Consider the following 19,146-nt stretch of genomic DNA (forward strand, 5'->3'; position numbering starts at 1 on the left):
CTTAAAACCTGTCTCCTTAGCCCGTCACAGAGTCTCTTAGTCCGATACAAAACGACATCCTTGACCAGATTGGATTGTTATAGGTCGTTATTGTACTGTACAGTTGTAAATCCTGTCTTACACACAGTTTTACCAGCGCTATGGTGGATGAAAACACAAGTGGACTCGAGTAAAATAGACATTCATCAAAGAAAAGCAAACATCGGCCTTTAAGTTGAAGAAAAGAGATGAACGTTGACTAGGTATACTATTGACGAACGTTATACTTCAATTCAGCTGAGCATTCTTCTAATTTCTATGTATATCAGGGCATGCAAATACTCCTAGCTTATATTACTCATAATATATTGTACTTATCTTCTTTAATAACTATAGTTCGACATTATTATTCCCTTGTAATTATAGCTGTATTTTGTATTTCTTCCGATTATGGATTTAGGGTAAATCTTTGTCACTGATTTTGGGTAAATATTTTGCCGTTCTGGCCAAAATTTTGATATTGGAAGTCCTTTCCTGCTTTGATCAGGATCAGGATTTTATTACAACAATTTTTTTACTAGCACATACTAACATATGTCGCCTAAAGACACTACAAATATCAATAGCGCAATCGTTTGATAAAATAAATTATTACGGCACCAGTTGTCAACTTGCTCACTTGTTCCGACTCGCCCAAAAGTGGAATGTGATGTACACATGACAAATGCACCCGTGGAAATTATAAAATAAACCCAACTTGTAAGAGCCGTAACAATTTTCAAATTCAAATAAAAATCAGAAAAATGGCCGCCCTGAATTAGCTTTAAAATAACAAGATTAGTTTTAACAACATTGACAAGATGGCGAATCTATTCATCAGTGACAAGTCCATGTTGATTCAAAATTTCAGAACATTTTTTAATGTTTGCCTGTCGTATGCCCAAACCCGAAAATTGTGTCAAATCTGTCATTTTCCTTAACGATTATTTGCTGTTTATTGTTCAATTTTTCAACAGGTTGCAAAAGAGTGCAATTAGCCCAGAATGACTACCAATCGTTATTATTATCATTATTTCGTTTCTGTTTTTTTATCATTCCATTGTTTTAAGAGATTCAAATTGTGGAATGAGAAAAAAAAATGATTAAAAAATTGCCGATGGCATCAAGTGTGCCAAAGAGGGCGGCATGTCCTTGAACTAAATCTTTAACAGCAGAGCTGAATTGTTATTTTATTTTTTTGATTGAATCTTTCAAGAAAAATGAAAATGAAAATTAAATATGGAGTGATGAAAACAGAAGCCATAAATGACCACGAAACACAAACAATCGAGAAAACCTTTTTACAACCCCTTTATATGATAATTTTGGTTGTCACAACTAATAATTCGTTACATACGAACCTACTTCAAATTCCATTGAGAAATGTTTGCTCTGAAATAGGGAACAGTAGCCCGAGCACCATGAATAACTGGGACAGTAATACTAAAACTGGTTTCTGATACATCAAAGGGTATTATATATATATATACTTGTCCTCTTGTTAAATTTATTATTTGAAGATTTGGCCTCTTTAATTCGTTTGTATGAAGAAATCGGTTAAACGAGCATCGAATCTATATTGGACTAATACTATCGAAAGATATCTGAGAGTTGCAATGAACTGCTTGAAATTCAAATTTCTCTACAAATAGTATGGTCAGTTGCGTATTTAGGCAGTATTTTTGGGCCATGCACCCCATCCCCCTTCGGGCCATATAAAATGAAAACTTTAATTTACTTCCACTGCTAAAATTGCTTTAGATATATTCGCAAGCTTCCTACATAAGAAAATTCTCCCTTGAACCCCCAAACCATGACTAGTGCATTCTATAATTCACAACGCGACACCCCTTCGTCATTGAAATCATCGTCCGTTACTGGGTGTGGTTTTGCCAATTGCTATCGTTTCTACAAAGTACAATTCTAAAAATTATTAGCTTCGGACCCCTCAAAAAGTCTGACAAGAAACATCGTCAATATATTGTAATCAAACAAAAGTATTCGTTTTCCTTTCCCATCACCAATTGACAACAGATATATTTCAGAGTCCAATTTGTACGATATTGTAATCTGTCTTTTTCTACAATATGGCAGTCAATGAAAATCATTATGAATATGAACTGTCATAGAAGATATCCCTGTCTTACCCCAATACGCAACTGTGTTAGATCACCAGTGAACAGCAGTTTTCTATTTTAAAATATATCAAAATAAACAATATTATTGATAGACTACTCCTTCCTTAATTTTAGCAATGTTTCAATTTAAATACCAGAATCTTTACCAAGAATACACAGTGATAGATAAATAGAACAACAAATATATAATATTAAAATATTGTCTTTAAAAAAATTCTTATCTCGAAATCACAAATTTTATTTAATGAGAAGAGTTTTATTATGTTTTTGTATTTAATTAACGATTGTTCCATTTTTTATATGAAAAATAATAATTTTAAAATAAAATATTATATCTGACATTTCTCTCTATCATGATAGGACAGTATTAAACGGAGATGGGAATTAAATCCTGAAATTTCATGAGACATTCCATCCAAAATCCGTAGAAGCGTAACAAACATTTTGAAACAATTATGAAAGCCTTCCGAAAGTCAGCTTATAAGCGGTATAATTTTTTAAATATATTTGAAATATTCAAATCATGATATGACAATAGTAAAAATCAAAAGAAACATACCTAAAATCAATCAACGTGTCCAATATCAAAAATCTACCAACCCAATCCTAAACGTTCACGTTATAAAAATGTAGCTTATTCAATCTTATAAGCTACCGGTTTTCTCCCATCGTAATCTTTCCTCCGCCCATCGCCCTTTCTTCATTACCTGTCATCAATTGAGCGATTTGTCATGTAAAATAAACACTGGAAGAATGATGATATAAATTTCCAAATTGAATGAAATTTTCCATTGAAAGCATAGATGCTGTTTTTAAAACGTGTATGTGGGTTTATAGCCACCCCCTTTCAAAGATGCTGTTAATAATTGTGATACTATGTTCATGTGACATGCCGGAATACAGTATAGTTATCATAATTAATTGGGTGAATTTAATACAGAATATTTTCATACTGGAATAAATATAATTCAGAATTTTTTTTTATTATTTTTGGACGAAATATTTTCTGATAAATTGACCAGATCCACCAGCCAAACGAAAACAGGCAGAATATCATTATAGATATAAGCAGACTTCATTCCAACTGTGCCTTATTTAGTTAATATTTAAAAGGACAGATGGGCCATTTTTTTTTGACCAATCATACCTCCGTCTCAGAAACTGGAATTTATTTAGCTAAGCCAATCAGTAATTGTGTAATCAGCTCATCTTCGCAACTTTAGGCTTCAAATCCATGTGTGTCCAGAATTATCCGCGTTTGAAAGTTAAAAAGACGAAACTCTTTTTTGAGAATTTGCCATATATAGAAAGGACATCTGTGGAAATAGGAAAAGAGCTTCCTAATTATTCGATTTTCGTACATTTCTAATATTTCTGAAGAATATTTACATATATTAAAGAGAAGTTAAATAAAAATGAACATGCTGACTTTTATTTTAAAATGTAAAGAATGTCTTTGTCATATTATTGAGGATGAGAATATTATAGTGAACAGTTCCTGGTTGACAAGAATAAATACACAGTAGATACGACGAAGATGATGATGATAATGATGATGATGATGATTAAATATTATTATTATCATTATTATTATTATTATTATTATTATCACCCCTGATCAACTTTCATGTTGTTTTGCTATGTATATACATCGAGAATGACTTATCACGACTAATAACTAATTCGTCCTGGGAAAAAAACAACCGGATTTTGAATATAGTGTATTGTCCACTGGGACACAAAAGAACGAAATAAAGAAACCAAAAAAGGGAGAGTGGCCGTTAATGAAAAAACGTGATCAAAATATTGACTTACGTATTACGCGAGTGCTAAAATTATCTTTAATTATTCTTAAGAATAGGGTACAAACTTTCATCTTTTTGTCGTTTCACTCACTTTGTTCGTTTATGTATAGTTCTGAGTAGATCTTTATAAAGAGCGTTTGGGTATCGCTATAGAGTAGGCGATGGTTTTTGTGCTCTTTTGGTATTTTACTCTTTTTGTATCAAGAGACTAAGGAAGTGCTATGGAGTAGGCGAAGGTTTTCGTGTTCCCTTTGGTTATTTCCGCTTGTACCTTAGTCACAGTCTTAGTCACGGTCTTAGTCACGGTCATTTTGAAAATAGATGGCTTTATAAGCATTGTAGGATGAGATATTACTTTTGTTTGATACGAATTATTGACAAAAAGCTTCAGAAATGACAAATGTTATCTAGCTGTGTATACTCAATAAAAACGCGAAAAAAATGAATAACGTAGTATATAAAAGAATAAAAAGAACGATTTGAATCTTTGTGTACAGAATTGAGAAATTTAATACAGGCCATCTTCACAATGTCAAGCTATTACGAACTTCGTACTTGACTGCAATAGTCACAATTCTTGTATTATGGAATGCAGCAATATGGTTGGATTGTACGCAAAATAGCCAATCAAAGCCCTCATCGGCCCTCACGAAGGCTGTAATCATTATAAATTTGTGTTCACGTACTTTCTGCCGAAGCTGAATGGTTGTTTCCGTAGCGCACAATCCAATCCAATCGATTCATAACAAACTTCCTAGATACAAGAAAGGTGACTATTGTAGTCTTGGTATAAGTTCGTAATAGCTTGATATTGTGAAGATGATTACAGATCTACATGCTCAGTTAGAAACACGGAAGTCCAAGGAAACTCTATTGACGTCAATAAAAATGTATATATGGCGTATGAATACAACAGTAAATACAATAAATTAAAAGAGCGATTTAAATATTTGTGTAGAAAGAACGTTTTTATTGACATTTGAATTTCCCAAGGGAGATAACAAAGAAGATAGTAAACTCGAGGTTAATTCTGTGCCGGTTTCACAGTTTAATGAGGAAAGAGTAAGATTGGGTTTGATCATTAAACAATAGCATGCATTAAACCCCTCGGAGCCAGGGTCTCACATACTGCACAATTAGATAGATACATCAAAGGGCGTTCCTCAATCAAATATCAGAGTCAGTTTGTGAACGAAAAAAGTTTCTAATTTTTTCGAACCCGATATTGATATTTTGAGATAAGACATCCATGCGCTGCACAATGAGATGCATGCATCAAAGGGTATTACTCAATCGGATGTTAGGGTCAGTTTGTGATCGGAAATAGTTTCTAATGTATTGTTATTCGAGCCACATATACTACACAATACATCATAGGGTGTTCCTCAATCAGACGTTGGTCAGTTTGGGAACGAAAACAGTTTCTTATCTTTTGTTCAAAAAACGCTTTGAGCCAGAGACAGGAATTTTCTGAGCTAAGACATTCAATCTACTGAATATCAAGAGACATAAACAATTTTGGTTAAGAGTTGCTTCCCTTGAAGTAGCTTAAATTTAATTTTCATTTTAATTGAGAAATTACCTCCCTTTAACTTGAATAGTTTATGAGCCGAAAACTGCAAATGTTGGCCTACTGTGATCTCTGTACTGCCTGGTTTGGGATAAAGATTTGGTGTTTGACGTGTCCAATTACTAATATTTTTAGAAGAGACCAAGTTAGATAACCATGGCTACCAGTGGTATACATGATTACAATGCGCATTAGAGGTCCGAATGTTTTTAAAATGACTACCAAACATGCATTGTTATTTCACCACTGACATTGGTTAACGCCCATTTCCTTCAGTAAAAATGTGTAAATGCTAAGTAAATTAAAAACCTGGAATTGTTTACATTTGTAAACGAAACATTACTTCAAGTATCTAGCCACCCACTGCTAAATTTACTTTGATACATGTGACGTCACAGAACAATAGGACCAGCCGGCTTATCATGTATTTCTGGTTTGTGTTTCTGTCTAAAAATTTCTTTTGAAAATATACCGGGATATAGATCGTCCATTGTATTGTATTGTCATTTTAAAAGGGCTTTTATAATTATTTAATGCATGTCCGTTTTATAATGACAAACCCTCTGCCCAAAGTATTGAGAAACATCACCTGACATGCTGATGAATGATTGTACGTGGAAGTGACTACATATTTTGATTTTGATGACGTCATCCACTGGATAAAAACTACATGTGCATGTTAATAACGCCCCGGAAGTGACGAAATTTTTTAATTTTCAAGGTATATTTTAATTGCAGGGGAATTGGAAGGAAGATGTACTTCCAAAAAGAGATACAGATGGTAGGAACTGAGCTGTATTTACATTGATATTTTTGAACGACTATAATTGTAATCTACAATCGTTGTAATATCCAATCAGAATAGGTAGATATATCAGTGTATAATGTTGGTAGGCGGCTACAGGAATAGTAGGTGATAATACCAACAAGAGACCATCGATTGTTTACATCAGGACAAACCAACATCCCACCGTCATCGCCCTGAAAATAGAATTATAAAGGGATCGTAAAGTGATTTTTCGAATCTTTAAGTGTATATCTGCGCCACTAAAAGCATCGATTTTATCCAATTTATGTAAATCAAAAGCTGATAATAACTTTGTGATAGCCAAGTAATGAAACTCTTAGTTTCAGTGGAATGCATGAACCAATTAGATCTGCCCAAAACTGGAATAGTCTGTATTGTCAAGTTGGGAGTTGGTAGATCTCATTTTCCTGCTATTGATCCCGTTGATGATAAAGTTTTGAAAATGGTTGTGCTGTGTGGTTGTCGAGCTAAAGGAAAACTGAACGGGGCAAGTATCTGTATTATCAAGTTGGGAGTTGGTTAATGGTGCTATCGAGCCTCCTTATTACAAGATAACACATATATATATATATATATATTGGTAAAGTGGGCGCCAAGCTAAAGAATAACTCAACTTACGGGACAGGCATCTGTATTATCAAGCTGAGTGTTGGTACAGACGACATCTGAGGGCAATGTTTCACCCGTTGCCATGGCAATATATGTCTGACAGGTATTCCTGTCCAGTAGAGTTACATCTGCTGCTTGAAGTGCTGGTGGTTGCCCATCTTGAATAAAGTTATAAACCGCTTTTCAGATCAATGGTATTTCTTCGGATCGTTAGATGGGGTAGGCTTTATGAGTAGGAGCCACTGAATTTTTAAAGGGTAGCTCACAAAAGGTGGCATTTACGAATGTAATGATAATAAAGGTTCAGCGGGTTGGACCGAGACTGTGTATGCCTGACTCTGGGCCTGTCCGGTCAAATGACCATCCCCTCCCCCCTCAAATAAAAGACTACATCTATTTTGTAACCACATTATTGAATGAATGGATTTACTTACATTCTGTCGCGCCGAAGCCAGCTATGTAACATTTAGTACTGGGTTTTAGAGGTATGGATTTATCAACCAAACAAACTGGTCTCTTACACTGGTCAAACACTATAGGTGATGCTAGTTTTACAGCAGCTAGATTTTTACCTGAAATTCAGACCATAAGAGTTGGAAAATAAAATCTAGCTACCACAGCTGAACAAACTTGAAATATCCAGCAAATTCATGTTAACTGGTGGCAATGATGCAGGTATGAGTGGTTGGCATGGAAATGCACCTTGAGTTTCGTATGGGGCAAGACCTGGTGCTCACAGGCTGTGTTCGTTAATGTAATGAAAATATACCATATGCTTACGTAAATGTGGTCGCAATTAAAAAAAAAAAATCAGAATTGTTCGTCACTTTCCACTTTTGAAACTTAAGTATGATGGCGATAAGCTAGCACAAGCAACTGGCCATAAGTCAGAAGTAGAGTACTTAATTTACCTTTGACCTGGAAGTTATAACCCTCCATTATATCAATACTATTTACAGAATACACAGATTCCTGGAAATCAGGTCTACTGGTGATAAAATCTCCAGCATGGACTTTGATCTCTTGTAGAGGAGCGCTGAAAATAGGTATTCAAAATAAAAAAGCTTACAATACAGCATTGGAATATATAACCAAGAGTTCAACGAAAGGTGAATATTTATTCAAAATAGGCTTCCATAAGCTGCCAATACATCTTTGGACAATGCTCTGATATGTACACGTGATGCCGGGTGCTCTAGCTATTCTCAATTCGTAGTTCTGTTCAATGCGAACAAGAACTGTTACGCTAAACCAACACAAAAATGTAATATCTGGCTGACAAAGATGAGATCACAGTGTGTTGCTTTCGTTGTGAAGGGTTGGAAGGAAGACGTGATTCCTTCCAAATCGGCGCTACCATGCTACCACGTGTCGATGGTAAGTTCCAAACAAAGGCCATATGTAGAGTTTGGCGGGAAAAACTAAGGGAAGTAACTCACTTGACAACGCAGCGACCAGACGTCAAAACAGTATCATTATTAACGAGTACTCCGGAACAGAACAAGCCTTTAGTAGGATGTCGAAATGATACCATCCAGGGCCATTCACACTGTCGGCCAGTATAACCATTCAGGATACGAGGCTGAACATTGTTAAGCGGTGTTGCTGCTCCACAAGCTGAAATAGAAACAAGAAATTACCATGATGAATCTACAACATACATGATAACCAAAAGGGGGTCCAAAATACGATATAAACTCTACCTGTACCTTTCAAACGACAAGGTATGAGCCACCTCACTGAATAGATGCTACAGGATGGTATTACTGCAGTAGACTTTAAATGACAAGGTCTTTTGTAAAGGATACGATGCAGAAGAAGTTTTAAAACTACAATTTTGGACCTTGACGATATGAGGATATCAGCAAAATAACCAGGCAGATGCTACAGAATGACATACGGCATCTTGCCTCATATGTAAGGATCATGCTCGCAATGTTATTTTGTTTTGTTATCTGGAAAGAATGCTATCCCTGACTTCACGAATGAAGAGCTTACCCCCTTGTCGTTGTGAAACTGACCCAGTTGTCGTTGACGGTGTAGTTGAAGTGTTGTTATTAGGCATACAACAATACTGTTGACCATTACAGACCACTGTTGTATCTGTCGAGGGTGTATCAGCACCACAAGATAGTCGACATGTACCGCCAACACTGCTACAACCTGTAAAACCAGTAAAATCTATGTAATTGGGTAACTATTATTTAAATTTGTTTGTCCATTATTAGAGGTAGTACTCCTTTAAAATGTTGAACATGCAAACAAAAATCCAATGCATTGATATTATGTATGGAATTGTGGTATATCGATGTATATCAATAACATCTTCTGCTAATCTGAAAACGACTTCAAATACATCTTGTATCATTAAGTGGCTTAAAGAAGCTTTTTTTTTGCCACCAACTAAATATAGAAACGGAAGACTTGGAGCATGTCCCCTGGTACTTACTCTTGGCTACTGGAATACAGCATTGAGCCATGCCATAAAAACAGAAATAAGGATGAGCTGGCTGTTCTCCAGTGTAACAAAAACTTGAACATCGTCCACCAAACTGTGTTGAACATTCTAAAATTGAATGTAGACATTATCATGAAGATCCGGCTCTTTCAAGTCAGTCGGTTCAGTAATTTCTTGTCAATTCCTAAAGTATTTTTAAGATTTTCCTAGAGATTTTCTCGCGGTTCTTTACATAAATCAGGTTCATCAAGATTGGTTAACAACCAATAACAGTGATCTACTTTTACACGAAATTCAGGAATCGAAACTGACACTTACCTGAAAATTGCCATGGAAACGATTGAAACTGTTGCTGAGCGTTCAGTTGCTGAACGATTTGTTGCTGAGCGAAAGGTTGTGCTATCGTCTGCGGGAATGGAGGGAATTGCTGAGCGTAGACCAAGGCAGATAATCCAGTGATGACTACTATAGACAACATCCACATACTGCTTGTTCTATTTTTTCCGTTCAAATAATTATCAAAGATTATCCGCAGGGACGATTCCGAAAGAGGTCCTTCACTGGCTTATTGAGATGTAAGTTTTCCAGCTTTTACAAATTCTAAGCTTCTCTCTTTGATCACATGAATAACTTGTGAAAAGTCACTATGGATGGTGCAGTTACGACTCCCTCCTTTTACAATTGCCCCGACTTCACGAAAAATTGTTCTTAAATCCACACTTTACCAACTGATCTAATTGACTTGTTCCTCTTAATGACTTGATACTATAATGAAAGATCCTCCCAGATCAGTTGTTTATGTTAAAGGAAATAAACTAAATTCTATTGATAAACCAATGGCTTATTTAAAGATTACCTTTGATGACTTCACCCTGTACCTGAGATCAACTAAAATCACGTTCAGTCCCTCACACCTTTCCACTCTAAGTTAAAGTCTTTCTTGAAGTTTTAGATTCAGATCTAGTGAGTAGCTTCATTAGTCGCTATACCGACTACTTCTCCTTATGGAATATAATGACATATCTATGGACACGGAACATCCTCTTTCCCGCCCAATGTGGGGATTTCTTAATATTTTAAGACAGAAGTGTATTACTGCATCTCTTGGTAATTACTTGGTGTAAACTATCTCTATTCGCCTAATGATCAATATGGAGACGAAAACTCCAATCAGAAACACTGTACTATTCATGACTGGGTTTGTCACCACATCGCCCTATTGCGTTCGAGCTGTTTTGATTTAGTACCAATGTTGAACATGTTGGCGTGTGCATCATTTCTGTTTGAAATCTTAAATCATCTAACGACAGTAAGATCGACATATTTCTCTATAGTATACTAGGTGAAACTATCAGATACAGTGTTATAGTCTATTGTTTACATCACGTATAGTGATATTGTCCAGGTCAACTATTACTCGATAATTTTTTGTGTTTATGCTTTAGTACAAGTTACTTAATGGTTTTTGGATATCCTCCAGAGTTCTGTGTTAATCCTTCGTACAGTAGATGGGTATCGTCAGTGGCAGGGAATGCGTGCCATCCCGGATCTCTTGATCGCACTCTACGGCTGGTTTTGTCAACTGGGTATGGCATTTGGAGTTTACGGTGGTCACATGGGGCTTTTTTTCACTGTTACTGTTAAAAAAATCATTTTAGTCAAATAGAAAAAGTGTTCATGGTATTGACTTGAATCGTGCCCCACCCACAATGAGGGAAGAACTGCACTATTTCAGATGCGAAACGTTTTATTACAAAGATCACAACGAAATTACAACAGATTTTCTAACAGAAGATAACAAAGAATAAAACAGGCTACTCAGAAAACGGTAGAAAAATAGATGGAGACTATCTTAAAAAAATACAAACTTTTCACTATTTACAAATATAACTTGTGTAAGAGGTAAATTGTAACCTTGTTCAAACTATAAATAGCCACACATCTACAACGTCACACCATGACGTCATTAATTTGTAATGAGGACGTCATCAACACGTCAAAATACATTTTTAGCAAATCACCGGAATCACATTTGATGACGTCATGGACCGGAACAATGTTTCAATACAGCTCTTCTATTTGAAGACATTAAAAGTGGTTTGGATTTGTGTTTGAAGTTTTAATCATTGTGACCTTGTAATCGAGTCTATCCATGTTTTTAGGTTTGGTACGTAAGAATATACGCCTGGATAATAGGGCTTGGCACAACCATTACCAAAAGAAACAATACCCGCCAAAGTCCAGGACGAACCTTCAGCACATAACAAGGGTCCACCGGAGTCACCCTGAAATAAAATTACATAAACACATGCAGTAACCCTTCGTAAAGATAGCTTACCAGACAAGATAACATACACTCACTGACGGCTTTGATAATAAATCTATACCACCGTGAAAATTGAATATGACTGGATGTTCGGCTACTTTACTGTTAAAATATCCGTCGAATGACCATACGCTCATCATAACCAATCAAATGATGTCACGTAACATTCCAACGTTCTTACCGACTGTGCTACAGACTCCCCGTCTCTTCTACTATCACTACTTACCTTACAGGCATCTTTATCACCACTGAGGTATCCAGCGCATATCTTTAGATCGTTGATGGTATTTGAACCATATGATTGTTTACATTGGCTCATACTGACGATTGGTACCATAGCTTTCTGGGCATTATTAGGTGAATAGCCACCGGGATCTGTAACATGGGCAATAACAGTAGGCTTTTATCATTAAAAACAATTGTATGGGGGTAAGGCGGCTGGGGCACACAAAAAACGGAAAAAAAATTCTACCAGCCGACCAATATCATCAGTGAAACTAAACACTCCAATTTCCCTCCGGATATATTACTTGCCTTCCGAACATTCCAGTCTGGCGACGGGCCTGATAAGAATGGAAAGGAAAATGTTTTCTGAAAACCTTTTTTTTTTGCAATACTGCCTGGGAAAGGGTAGCTTAATTTTGTACTTCCATTAACGGACATAATGTAATAATAGGTATACCCAATAAACACTTTCAGTTGAACTCTCCAATGCCTACCGTATAGCGGAATCAGGTGTTCCATAATAATAATCACTTACTGCTTCGCTGAAATATGGTGTTTTGCACTGTTGAGAGTTTTCCCGCCATGGGACAGAGCTGGTATTTTTTTGCTAGTAAGAATGATTGTTACTATAACAACTCAATAAGCACCAGAGTCCATTTTAACTACTTACATTGTGTTAATCCCCATCCTACGACCATACATTTAGTATCAGTTCGAAGCTGGAGGCTGGGAGTTGGTAGACAGGCGGGTTGGATACATCGACTTCTGGTCAGAGAACTGGAGAGGGTCAAAACTGCTACATCGTAGTCTGAAATACAGGACAGGAAAAATTTTATTGCAAATACCCTAAACACTTACAAGTCAGATTGAGCCTTGCTTTATGGGCTTTTGGATAAAGATGTACAGTTTGTAAACATTGGTACAAAAAAGGAAACATGAAACAAAATATCATGAGCTTCTATTTCAACAAGAAAATTGGTTAAAGTTAAACATGTTTCTCCTATTGGTTACGGCCCGTAGATCCTTTACAAGATATATAGGTACAGTTTTACAGAGCAAAATCCACTGGTTTAAGTTTTATACAACGTTTCGATGTATTTGGATGAATATTTAAAGATTTACCGAATGTATTTGGTTGATAATTGGGATGAACAGTTACCCTGGAAACTCTGTAGTTTCTCAGATTATTCTTATATGATGATCCCACACCAATAGTTATTGACGAGGCTGGTCGAATAGAATTACCGCTCCTATAATATAATACAGATATATAACATACAGGTACCAGATAGCGAAACCCAAGTAGAGTAACATAGCAAAATATTTCCGCTTTGTTATCCCACAATCATCATTGTTATCGAGGGACGGGCTCCGTATGCCATGCTTTGATTGGTTAAAACATAACGCAATAACATCGAAACTGCGATAGAAATCTTATAAGATTATAATGGAGACTGAGGTACCATTGGATTGGTTCTCCAGTTTTGTCATGCCCCGTATCACTACCCCCCATACAAACGACTCTGCGTGAAGAATACTTACACCATACAATGAGCAGCAGTAACAATATGTCGGTTGTCAATAATAGTTCCACCACACTGAGAGCCGCCAGCGTTAACATAAGCTAAGAACGGGAACTCGCATTCCTTGGCGTTCTCCCCACCTACAACTCGACCACGGAGTAGAGATAGATAGTAGGAGGCCGAACCTGTCACCTGACTCACTCCACATTCTGAAATATAACAAATATAACCGTATCTAAAAAGAGTATACATAATTGTTATTTAGCAGGAGCTCTTAAATCTGATTGGAAGAATGGGTTTCCAAGAACCTCACCCCCATGCCCAATGGTCAATAGTAGAAGGCTGAGCCAGTTACCTGATTCACATCACATTCTGAATATGAGATATCAAACAATGTCTCGCAATATTGTATCAAGAAGCAGGTGCCCTTAAAACTGTCGCATGGTACGTAAAGTAGAGACAAGGGTTAGCTGGTAAGAGGGAATCCCTCACACAGTAAATAACGCTCTCTGCTTTATAACAGAATTATAAACTGTTCAGGAGCCCTTGAATTGATTGGACCATTGGGATTCCAAGCGTCTCTACCCCAAATAGCCACTTGATCGTGATCGTGGATTTATTCCTCTCAGGCAATCGAGATTTAGATGAATTCGTTCAAATATTTTGGAATCGTAGTCGTAAGTCCCAAGACCTCCTTGGGCCCGTGTCCATCGGTCCGACCCCCAAATTCACCCCTTATGAATCACCACATTTCGTGTCGTTTTTCAGTTGAGCAAATTATTCGGACATAACTCGTGCCATCCTTGCAAATAATACATGAATTGTAAGCTATATAAATATGTCGAGAACCATTCATACTTTATCCTTGACATTTTGGTAATTTGAGAAATTGAAAGTAAACCATCATAAAATTTGAAACAAGTTTTGATAAACTTTTTGAGACGCGTGTCAAGTGGCCTAGTGTTTATAAAACATCACCTCAAAGTTTACTTTAAAATTTAAATATACTTTGTAACAGTAGAATAAATGGACGTATTTTGAAATATTACATATGATAATTGGTATTAAAACAGGTGAGCTGAATACGATGCATGGTACGTAGAATAGCGACTCAAAATTGGACAGCGTAGCAATGGTACGAGAGAATCTCAGAGTTCACGTGGAAAATAGAGCCTCCGGAGCGATGACTTGGTTGCTTTTGTTCCCCTTATCACTTTTCATATTATAAGTTTGAAGCTCTCGAGTTAAGCCCTATTTCTTCTATGTAACATCACAAAAATGATTATTTATGGTGTGTTGCTCTGGCGTTAAGACATGCTTACTCTTTCATAAATGTCGGTGTAATATCGGCATACCTTTCAATTACTAACTTACTTTAAGCTCTCATGCAAATTTAAAACTAAATAAAACCCCCTAATTAATAAAACAACGTAACCTACGTGATTGGGGTGCTTGGGTTGGTCTATACGGTGCTTGAGTCGGTCTGTAAGGTGCCTGGGTTGGTCTGTAAGGGGCTTGAGTTACTGGTCGGTATGGTGCTTGTGTTGGTTGAACGTTGTATAGAGAAAGTCCTGAAAAGAAAAGAACACTAACTCAATTGAAATGATTCCATCAAAAGCTGGTCGGCTTCCCAGTTAATTTGTGGGGATTGTTTCTTGCACTACTTAAGTACAATTAATTATTTCGGCCTTTTTCTATTGAAAAGGCACCAAAGTTGCCGTCCACCAGGTGAGGCACGATACGTTCCCATCGGAAAGTCAATATAGCTTATATAGTTTATTTTTGTATTTCATTTGGGAGCATCTTTCAATCTAGCAGACGTGCCTCTGTGCTCTCAAGCCTTGTTTGAATTTGCTTTTGGTCCACTTTAAAGCCTTCAGTGTTAAACGGGTCCGACTTTGCCCTTCTCCACATGATAATGCATAGAAGCGCCATTAATCTTAGTGGTATATTATCTGTACTCACCATAAACTGGACAGTTACACTGATAAAAGAGTCTGTAACCAGCAGATTGTAACTGTGAACTGGGTAACCGAGTCAACTGAGCATAATAATTACATCTAGCGTAATCACATCCTGGAAAATAGAGACAAAACTGTTCATGATAAAAAAGAAAAAGAAATCTTGATTGGACCTAATATTATTGAGGTATGTGTACCAGGGTAGATTTTATGCTTTATAATTCCCTTTTTTCAATTATCGAGATATCTACATTTACATCCGAAAGACTGGACAGTCTCCGAAGAAGACAAAACCAGTTATATGCAAATGTATATCATCAAAATAGATATATAACCACAAAAGCTCAATTGAGCTGATTTCAATCTGAAACGATATAGCTAGGTGTTGTTAAAATATGTTGAAGTTATATCCTGAACGCATTTATTCATGATTCAATGTGCAATTATACTCAATTAATATCTACGTATCAGAGACAAGAAAGAATCAACCATATTGTGTAAATGCTTTCTTACACACCATATTACACACTTTACAATGCAAAAAAAAAACACTTAATGCATAAAAATACTGAATCATTCTCTGAAAAAAACCCATAAATATGTCTTAAGCAAAAAATATTTATTTGAGAAACCACCAAATCTTAATATACCATATGCATTGAGTACATTCAGGTATATATTTAGACATAGAATATTTCAAAACAGTAATGCATGTGATATAATAGGTATCAAAACCAAAAGTAATGGACACAGATATCGATCCTTATCGATCCTGTTATGCATATTGATACATTCATAAAAAAAAACCTTTATGATCAGAAAATATTTCACAAACCTTTAAAATATATATCATTATAATAACCAGAGACAGTCGCTAGGAAACAGAATATTAATCCAAACGTATTCAACATCGTCATTTTTAAATTTTTACTTTTTATTAAACTGGATTAAATTGAGAATAATTCCATAAAGTTTTACAATTTCAGATGGTACAGCTAGCTAGTTGTAGTTGGTAGCTCTTATTGGTAATCTTAAATTCAACTACAAGCATTTAACGACTCAGGAAGGCCTTAAGTAGGCTTGTGTTTCGATGACGACCTGTCAAAAACGTCTAAAAAATTAGCATATTTGTACTTTAAACAAAACTCTGGATTGAATACGTCATAGTGAATCAGTAATTGAATAGAATTGTTAAAGAACAGTGAGCCATGTTTATTTAATATTCAACTCGCATCATCATATATATAAACCAAGGGTTTATTTACTGCATTAATGTCAACAAAAAAACAAATCTTCCTCTCATTTCTTTGTCCTTTCTGTTCAAACTGAGAGATGTTTAGATTGACCTTTGAAAACGAATTCATCAGAGGATAAAATTGTCGTATTTTGATTGGTTTGTTTCCCGACACTTGTATCTAAATGTAGGCAGGATTCAAAATATTGACTCAACAATGCGTCATGAGTTTTTTAAACTCTCCGAATACAAGAGAAATATTATCCCTGTCAACATTGTTTGTCCTGAATTCAGGGGAAATGTCTATAAGGTTACTGGGTGAATCACTGACACCGGTGGGGCAGGGGCGTTATCGATAGCTGCTTAAATTACAAAAACACATGTGAAAAGCACACTTGAAAACTCCGATTTCGCGGAAATGACAGGTTACTCATACATAGGAAATGCAGAAATTCACGTACCTTTCATGTTACATAAGCAACGTTGTACGTCGTTAGAGAAAACGCTTAAGCAACATGCATGCCTTGCTGTGACTGATTCTTGCGATAACTCATAGTTTGTGCGAATCCTTAACACTATCTAGACATCTGTATCATAGGAAATGCCTCTGAATGCGCGGAATGACGCAAACGACAATGCTCACCTCGTCTGATGCTTTGTGATGCACCTGTAGAAACTTTGATGTGAACAGATACGCACTAGCGAGACTATAGACGGGGGCTCTAGGGGTACTGTGATGTGTAAAATTAAGCACACCACCAGCGAGGCTCTGGCGTATTAAGAAAAGTACACCGTAAGGGAGAGTATTGCAGATGCTCTAGAGTAACTCCAGTAAGTGAGGATGGAACACCATCAGCAAGGTTAATGGCAGTTTGAAGCTAAGGACATCATCAGCGAGACTAATGGTGAATGCTTTGAAGGAACTCCGATGTGTGAAGATGGCGTATCATCAACGAGGCAGATGATCAAGAGGAATTCTACTGTGTGAAGATGGTAAACCATCAGCAGTGTCAATTTCAGATGCTGAGATAAAAGCTAAACTGTCTTTCATTCCAACGTGTAGGAGTAAGACAAGGTGCTCTTTATGTTCTTTGATTTTCAATTTGTGCATGAATGACTTTGTACGACTATTTTCCTAGAAAAGATTAAAGAAATTCCACAATTCCATTCATGTTCTAGAATAAATAAGAAGTTTAATTCATTATTTTAACAATTTGTTCGGTTTGTAACTTGTTAATGGTAGTTTTGTTAAAATAACATTTACATTATGTTTAATCCTGGTGCTAATTGGCTGCAAGGTTTTTTTCTTGTAAAGGAAATACACTGTACGACTTTCAAACAAACTTTCCCAAAAATATATACAATAAATAATACAAATGCAAGAATTACAACCAGCCTTTACAATTAAAGTAATAAATATTAAAAAAATTAAGAAATTTAGTGCTTCATTCATCTTTGTTGAAGTCACCTCCCTGGTGAAGTGGGGTAGACTGGTTTGGTGAGGTCTCTATCATTATAACCTCTCTATTTATACCCTCAATTACCTACAATTTCTCTCATCTTTTCACTAACGAAGGTCTTTACTTTAAATTGATGATTTTTTAATAAATATTTTGATTACTAAATGCAGAAATTATTCAGAAATTTGTACCATTTTACCATCGCAGTGTAAATGGCGAAGTCAGAATCGCTTTCCAAAACGTTGAAATATAAAAAAGTTATTTCATATATAAACAACGAAATGAGGATTTTTCGTCCGTTTCAACTGATCCATCAAAGATCTGGATATCATATTGCCTTTCGCGAGGGGAGACAAAACCAATTGCCTCCATTCAAATAACTAAATGACGAACTAAAAGTCACGTTTTTTAATGGAAATGGGATATTATGTTCGATTCTCATTGATCCGTTGATCCGGTTTCCGTTAACGCATGGCTGCAATTAGTAACAGATGTATGGTTTGATTATTCAGCTATTCCGGAAATGTTTTTTATATCTTGAGTCATATCTATTATTTAGATTGTTTAACCCACATCAAACTTTTAACATCAGGTTAAACTACTTGACTGTCCTTGAGAACTTGTGAGTGACCACAGTCAACAACTAGTTAAACCTACCCGGATCCTGTCTTCCACTGTGCGGGAGAGCCATGTGCAATTTTAAGATTTGCTCGCCCTTAAACGATGACATTATATTTTAACTTCCGGGAGATTGTGATATTCCGTATGACCACAGTACAGAGTGGGCAGAGGCTGGTGGGTTGCTAAAGGGTATTTTTCCGGTCGAGTTCCTATCCCCTTCCCTGTTTCTCGCTATACTCTTTCGATGACAATACAAGCCAGAAATGTAGGACATAAACATGAACTGTTTTAATAGATGAAGTACTTTTTGACCTTTACGATACTAGTAGCTCTTCAAGATGAAGTCGTCTGATTAAAAATTGGCTACATCATTGTGGTTATTACTCATAT

The 19,146-nt window shown here is 36.1% G+C and overlaps 2 protein-coding genes across 2 annotated transcripts; both read right to left on the reverse strand.

Moving 5' to 3' along the window:
• Positions 1–6,365: 6,365 nt before the first annotated feature.
• Positions 6,366–9,890, reverse strand: LOTGIDRAFT_159258 (hypothetical protein; the record flags this gene model as incomplete). The annotated part of the gene is made up of 8 exons (XM_009052886.1): positions 6,366–6,512; positions 6,958–7,106; positions 7,383–7,520; positions 7,860–7,984; positions 8,388–8,565; positions 8,947–9,111; positions 9,398–9,514; positions 9,725–9,890. 8 exons carry the CDS (start codon positions 9,888–9,890, stop codon positions 6,366–6,368), a joined length of 1,185 nt encoding a protein of 394 aa, XP_009051134.1.
• A 1,645-nt stretch (positions 9,891–11,535) lies between these two features.
• LOTGIDRAFT_66705 (hypothetical protein) lies at positions 11,536–13,630 on the reverse strand (the record flags this gene model as incomplete). Its single annotated transcript, XM_009052618.1, has 5 exons — positions 11,536–11,691; positions 11,959–12,107; positions 12,628–12,765; positions 13,080–13,204; positions 13,500–13,630. Coding segments are annotated over 5 exons (699 nt in total), but the record flags the coding sequence as incomplete, so codon positions are not given.
• Positions 13,631–19,146: the final 5,516 nt, after the last annotated feature.

Source organism: Lottia gigantea, assembly GCF_000327385.1.
Source record: "Lottia gigantea unplaced genomic scaffold LOTGIsca_19, whole genome shotgun sequence".
Classification (NCBI taxonomy): Eukaryota; Metazoa; Mollusca; class Gastropoda; family Lottiidae; genus Lottia; species Lottia gigantea.